This window comes from Engraulis encrasicolus, chromosome 4, assembly GCF_034702125.1.
Source record: "Engraulis encrasicolus isolate BLACKSEA-1 chromosome 4, IST_EnEncr_1.0, whole genome shotgun sequence".
Taxonomy (NCBI): Eukaryota; Metazoa; Chordata; class Actinopteri; order Clupeiformes; family Engraulidae; genus Engraulis; species Engraulis encrasicolus.
Window position 1 is genome coordinate 42,490,367 of NC_085860.1, and position 7,500 is coordinate 42,497,866.

At 49.2% G+C, this 7,500-nt stretch overlaps 1 protein-coding gene across 2 annotated transcripts in view; it reads left to right on the plus strand.

The window, feature by feature from the left end:
• Window positions 1-7,500, plus strand: part of igf1ra (insulin-like growth factor 1a receptor) — a 170,120-nt gene that overhangs the window by 137,127 nt on the left and 25,493 nt on the right. For both annotated transcript variants that reach the window (XM_063197472.1, XM_063197471.1), the window contains 6 exons: window positions 3,717-4,000; window positions 4,218-4,360; window positions 4,648-4,813; window positions 5,316-5,418; window positions 7,135-7,205; window positions 7,478-7,500. The exon at window positions 7,478-7,500 is cut by the window's right edge and continues 207 nt beyond it. In XM_063197472.1, coding sequence (XP_063053542.1) covers window positions 3,717-4,000; window positions 4,218-4,360; window positions 4,648-4,813; window positions 5,316-5,418; window positions 7,135-7,205; window positions 7,478-7,500 — 790 coding nt within the window. The remainder of the gene's footprint in view (window positions 1-3,716; window positions 4,001-4,217; window positions 4,361-4,647; window positions 4,814-5,315; window positions 5,419-7,134; window positions 7,206-7,477) is intronic.

The window sequence follows — 7,500 nt, forward strand, 5'->3', positions numbered from 1 at the left end:
AATGACAATCCATTCTGGTTAGAAAATTCTAATCGGAATGTATTGAAATAGCGACGGGCGCATTCACGCTGCGCAGATGTTTCTGAATGCACCGTTAGTCATTCTGGTGGCTACGCGTTCAAATGTCTTTTGTCAAGGGTGGGAAATTGCTCCGATAGTAGAGAGAGCAGTTGAACTTCTCGGCAAGTTGAACCATTTCCTAAAATGTCACCTTAAATATTGCATTACTGTTTTGTTTACTTGATCTTGTTTACTTTCTGTGGAAGTTGTACATGTCATGTCATCTCATGAGCGCCCCATCTTTTTATTTGTGTCCACTCGTATCCAGTGGTTGGTCTTGTGCCCATTCTACATGTACCGTCCAATCATCCCCCCACCAGAGTCATGTGTCGTCACCACACTAACCAATCAATCTTCAGAACTCTCCACAGCCCTCCTCTTACACTCATTATGCAATAGCAACTCTGGGCTGACTGTTGAATCTTTGCAGAGATCCTGAGCGAGCCAATCGCTATGCGACATCACTGGGCAGCCGTAGGTAAGGTGTCCGTGGTGTGCTACTGGGGTGGGGTGGGGGTGGGGGTGCGCACAGGGGTGGGGGGGTTACAGTGTCTCTGCTGGTGTTGTGAAATCCGCCCGGCGCCATGCCAGAGTCTAGTTCGTCCCGTCTGGTGAGTCGTGTGTTTACAGTACGCTGCCGTCGTGGTAACGCTGATGCTGATGTGGACCGCATGCATGTTGCCCCCGGCAACGGGAAGCCAGCCGACCACAGCGCCACAGTGATGCTTCTTCTGTGGCTTCTACTAAGCGCAGCGCGCTACTAGCCTCCATCACCACCATCACTATAACACACATACAGTATCCTCCAATCATCATCATCATTACACAAACTATCACGCAGACACCATCACGCATACATATATATATACAGCACCATAGCCCCACCTAACCATAGCACCCCCCTCCCCAGCTCTATGACACCCCCTCACACTCCAACTCCATCTCCATGCCACCCCCTCAGCTCTACCTCACCATCCCAGCTCCATGCCACCCCCGCCCCCCCCAGCTCCATGCTACCCCCCCCCCCCCCCAACTCCATGCTACCCCCCCCCCCCAGCTCCATGCTAACCCCCCCCCAGCTCCATGCTACCTCACCATCCCAGCTCCATGCTACCCCCGCCCCCCCCAGCTCCATGCTACCCCACCAGCTCCATGCTACCACCCCCCCCCCCCATCTCCATGCTACCCCCCCCAGCTCCATGCCACTCCATCATGCTACCACTCCATCATGCTACCACCCCACCACCCCAGCTCCACCCCAACCCCCAGCTCCATGCCTCTCCCTGGCTCCATGTCACCTTTGATCTCTCTGCCACCCCCCAGCACACCACCCTATCATGCCACCACCGCATCATGCCAGCCCCCCTAGCTCTATGCCACTTCATCACACTGCCACAGCTCCATGCTACCCCCCCCCATCTCCATGTCACCTCTGAGCACCATGCCACTCCACCATCATGCCACTCCCCCATCATGCCACCACCCCATCATGCCACCCCACTAGCCCACCATGCCAACCCCAACACGCCACCACCCCCATCTCAGTCTCACCGCCCCATCTCAGTGTCACCATGCCAGCTCTATGCCACAACCCCAGCTCCATGCCACCTCCTCTCATCATCCCACCACCCCACCATGCCACCCCCCAGCTCAATGTCACCCTCCCCACCCCACCATGCCACCCCCCAGCTCAATGTCACCCTCCCCCCCCCACCATGCCCCCGCCCCCGCCCCAGCTCCATGCCACCTCTGAGCTCCGTTGCTCAATGCAGTCTTTTGTTCTGAGTTCCCACCAGGAAGACTCCTTGTGTTTTGGCTTTTTGTGTATTGAATTTGACGTAGATGTTCAGCGGTAACTTTTGATGCTACAGTACACACAGTCTTTAATAATGCCAACAACCACACGAGTGCACACACACATAGATGTGTGCACACACACACATGCACGCACGCACGCACACACACACACACACACACACACACACACACACACACACACACACACACACACACACACACACACACACACACATGCACGTACGCACACACACACATGCGCGCACACACACACTCACACACTCACACACACACACACACACACACACACACACACACACACACACACACACACACACACACACACACACACACACACACACACACACACACCCTGTCCACACACATGGCATACCAAACGATAAACGATCGCAAATTAAAAGAGCATGTTCTCGGAAGATAAGCAAGTTATTGTGATGGAAAAACTGAGCAAGCAAGGCATGTTTACACAAGAAGTAGTCAGTGGTTCTCTAGGCACCATGGTCCGCATTGCTCTGCCTGCCTCTAGATTTTAGAGCAAAAAAACAGTAGGTTGGTTGCTACACCCTAGAACTGGGGGCAGAGGTATGTGGCGCGCGGTGCTTTCTATATGCTGTGTGTTTGTGTGTTGAGACTGAGCGCGGTCCAAATGTGTTGCTTGCCGTTCCTTTAAAGTAATGCTAGCTTTGTTCCCCCTCGCTCTTCATTTGTCACAAAACGACACAAAATGAGCTTTTTATTCTCTGCGAAAACAAGAGTGTGTTTTGTTCTCCGAGCCAACCAGAAGATCAGTCAGCGCGATAAAGGCTCAGTGTTGGACAGCGATGACCTGTCCCACTCTCCTCTCGTTTCTTCTTCTCCTCTCCTCTTTCCTCGGCTCTGTCAGCACCACCATCCGTCCTCCCCTGCTCTGGTCCGCGTCCACACCTCTCTTCTTCTCCTCTCCTCTTTCCTCGGCTCTGTCAGCACCACCATCCGTCCTCCCCTGCTCTGGTCCGCGTCCACACCTCTCTTCTTCACCTCTCTTCTTCACCTCTCCCATTCATTCTCCTCCCTCGCTCTTTCATTCCTTTTTTTTGTTCCCGAGTCAATTCAGTTCAATTTATTTCAAATGAATGCAGTTTAAATGCGACTCCATGGGGCTTTCTGCTGACACGTCCAGAGATATAGCTGCCCACATACAATGGAACATTGTAGAGCATCAAACACATCAATATGTGAAGAGACTGTTCCAGTAAGTGATTTGAACACAATTGGACACGGCTCTGTGCCTCTCTGTCTTCTTCACACAGAATGTGTTCTGTTCATGTATTCACCATTCATACATTCATAGAGTAATACAGTCAACTATACTGTGCACATAGTCTAATACACACACAGATTTAGGTTGTGAATCTTCTCTTTTTCATCATTTGTCTCTCCATACTGCATTTGTCATCTTTCTTTAGCCCCATTTCCTCTCCTCTCCTCTCCTCTCCTCTTCAGCTCTCTCCTCTCCTCTCCTCTCCTCTCCTCTCCTCTCCTCTCCTCTCCTCTCCTCTCCTCTCCTCTCCTCTCCTCTCCTCTCCTCTCCTCTCCTCTCCTCTCCTCTTCAGCTCTCTCCTCTCCTCTCCTCTCCTCTCTTCTCCTCTCCTCTCCTCTCCTCTCCTCTCCTCTCCTTTCCTCTCCTCTTCAGCTCTCTCCTCTCCTCTCCTCTCCTCTCCTCTCCTCTCCTCTCCTCTCCTCTCCTCTCCTCTCCTCTCCTCTCCTCTCCTCTCCTCTCCTCTCCTCTCCAGCTCTCTCCAACTCTCTCCTCTCCTCTCCTCTCCTCTAACCGTCTCGTATCTCCTGCTGTGTTCCAGGCCTCAGGATCGTAGGAAGCGGGACGTGTTCGGCGTAGCCAATGGGACGCTGGCGCGTGGCGGCCGGGGTCTGAACGGCTCCGTTTTCGAGGGCAATGGGACTGAGCGCGGGGAGGTGGGGCAGAAGGAGTACCCCTTCAAGGAGGCGCGCGTCTACTCGGAGATGATGGAGATCCCCGACCTCAAGCCCTTCACCGTCTACCGGATAGACATCCACGCCTGCAACCATGAGGTCCTCCGCTGTAGTGCTGCCACCTTCGTCTTCTCAAGAACAAGGCCTGCAGGTTAGACCCACACACGCATGCATGCGCGCACACACACACATAGACACGGATAGACACACACACACACACACACACACACACACACACACACACACACACACACTATTATGGAGCTGCCTCACACCGTGTGTGTGTGTGTGTGTGTGTGTGTGTGTGTGTGTGTGTGTGTGCGTGCGTGCGTGCGTGCGTGTGTGTGTGTGTGTGTGTGTCCCTACAGAGCGTGTGGATGACATCCCGGGGCCGGTGCTGAGGGAGCGAGAGGAGGGGTCAGAGGGGAGCATGCTGCTACGCTGGCCAGAGCCACGCAACCCCAACGGACTCATACTCATGTACGAGATCAAATACGGACTAGTCAATGAGGTCAGTACCCTGTGTGTTTGTGGTTTGTGTGTGTGTGTGTGTGTGTGTGTGTGTGTGTGTGTGTGTGTCTGTCTGTCTGTCTGTCTGTCTGTCTGTCTGTCTGTCTGTCTGTGTAAGAGTGTGTGTGTGTGTATGTGTGTGTATGAGAGAGAGAGAGAGAGAGAGAGAGAGAGAGAGAGAGAGAGAGAGAGAGAAATATGGACACAAGCTTTTCCAATATTTTCTTTTCATGCTTGTTTAGATCTGTAATACATTTCTTGAAATATGTGCTTATGCATGTGTTGCAGCCGGAGAAGTTGGAGTGTGTGTCTCGTCAGCAGTATATCATTCTGAAGGGGGCACGCCTGACTAACCTGGGCCCGGGAAACTACTCCGCCTGGGTCAAGCCCACCTCCCTCGCAGGCAACGGCTCCTGGACCATGCCCATATACTTCTATATCCCCCAACCTACAGGTACATACACACACTAACACACACACACACATACATACTGTATGTACAGGGTCGTTTTAAGGTATGAGAGGCCCTAGGCAAAAGGGGACATCAGGCCTTAAACCGCCCTTAGCCAACATTAACATAGTATTAGGGAGGCGCTGCCATACTGCCTCTTTCCACTGGGGGGCCCTAAGCAATTGCCTAGTTTGCCTGCTTGGTCATGACAGGTCTGCACACATATCGTTCTCTATTGGATCACCCGTCAGTATAGATATTGTATTTGTACATTGTAAAGACCAGGGCTCTAAATTAACACCAGCCAACCAGCCAAATGGTGGGAAATGTTCAGTTTGGCTGGTAGAAAAAAGACCTTACTAGCCACTTTTACCCATTAGCCATTTGGGCTGGTGACGAAAAACATTAATTCAGAGTCCTGGTAAAAGCCCTTGTGGGGACCTTGACGTGACATTGAGTCGACCTTGCCTGTGACCTTTCCCTCTGCTCTCTCCTCCCCTTATAGCCGACTATAACAGCGCCCTCTACCTGTTCATCTCCATCCCTCTGGTCGTCGTGGCGATCATCATGTGCGTCATCGCTGCCCTGGTCTATGTCAATAGGAAGAGGTAAGTGCTTATTAATAAGCTTATTATTAAGCCATTTAAGTCTAAGGGCCTCCACACATCGGCTCCGACAGCACTGCGGAGCACTTTCGCTTCCGACAGAATTCCGACCCCCAAACCCAATTTCACACGAACATAGCATTGATAGCTCAGACAAAATAGAACTCGTCTCTAATCGCTAGCCGACATCCGCAAATGTCCGCGGACATCGGCGCCAGTGTGCGGGGTTCTATTGAAAAAAATGGAATCGAACTTTTGCGGAGCAGTGCTCAGCACTTTATCGGAGCCGATGTGCGGAGGCCCTAAGGCACCTGCAAAAAATGCTTGCTGAATGTCTAAGCCTCCAAAGCACATAAAAACATGACATAAGTTGCATTTAGAAGCTAGGACCCTCATTATACTTTGGAATATGTTCATTCAGATACTACATACCCACATTTTTTAAATAAAAAACTAAAATCTGACGAGCCTGAATGCAGCGTCTTTGTTGATCCAGGCACCTAGGTCAATGCAGTACATACGCAGCATCAGGCTGAAATGGGTTAAGGAAAATGTATTATGAACATGGCTGTGAACCAGCTTAAAGGGACACTGTGTGAGATTTTTAGTTGTTTATTTCCAGAATTCATGCTGCCCATTCACTAATGTTACCTTTTTCATGAATACTTACCACCACCATCAAATTCCAAGTATTCACTATGACTGGAAAATTGCACTTTTCATAGATGAAAAGGGGGATCTTCTCCATGGTCTGCCATTATGAATTTCCAGAAATAGCCATTTTTAGCTGCAAAAATGGCTGTACTTGGACCATATTAGAAAATATGTGTTTATTACTTAGTACACTTTCATGTAAAGATCAAATTTGGCAATAGGCAGCCCAGTTTCAATGAGCAGCATAGTTGCAGTACCTTTTTTGACCATTTCCTGCACAGTTTCTCTTTAAGGAACGGAAACTAAAGCCAAGAACTTTTTCTATTGTACATGGAACTTAAACAAACCCAGAAACTTTTAATGCTTATTAAAAATAATGGCAACCGGTTTATACCGGTTTTTTTTGTTTTTTTTGTTCCTCAATGATGCAGGATTTTGTCATTGCCAACTGAGTGGCATAGCCACGTGACTATAATGTTGTTGACATTTGTGTTGAAAAAACGGTTAGCAATAAACAACACATTTGAAATAATCATTGTTATGAATTATTCTTATTTAATGAAGCTTGTAATAGTATTGTGTTTGGTTTTAGATGGATGAGACATAATCTTACAGCCATATGTTTAACAGCTCACAGGGAATGTAATGAATCGTTCCGGGATTATTTTTTTGTTCTAAACGGTTTTGGAACGTCTATTTAATAGTGAAATGCAAAATCGGAAATGTTAACATTCTTTTTCTGTTCAGAACACACCAATGGGAAAAAAATATTGTTCAAAGCCTTTATTGTAAGAGACAATAATACTAACAACAACAACAACAGCAATAAGAATAATCTATTTAAAATTCATTTGGGCTTTTAGACAGTCTGACATTGTGACAGAGTGTGCAAAGACTGGAATAGAGATAAAGGAATTGACCTCGGGCCAGAATCACCTGGGTCTCAGGGGTAGCAGTACAGTGCCTCAGCTGTTTGATCCACGGCCAAGGCCAAGGTCAACCATGTACTACTGGTGCTGATTACTGACAGAAAGCTAACTGGTGTCCTCCCGGTGCCCCTCACAGGAACGCAGACAGACTGGGCAACGGGGTGCTGTACGCCTCTGTCAACCCAGAGTACTTCAGTGCTGCAGACAGTGAGTAACACACACGCACGCACAAATGCACACATGCATACAAACACACACACACACACACACACACACACACACACACACACACACACACACACACACACACACACACACACACACACACACACACACACACACACCCGGGATTGTTTTTTTTGCCATAAAATCCATGATTGTGTAATCATCTTAGCTATGATTTCATATGGTATTTAATGTCCTGTGTGTGTGTATGTGTGTGTGTGCGTGTGTGTGTGCGTGTGTGTGTGTGTCTGTAGTGTATGTACCTGATGAGTGGGAG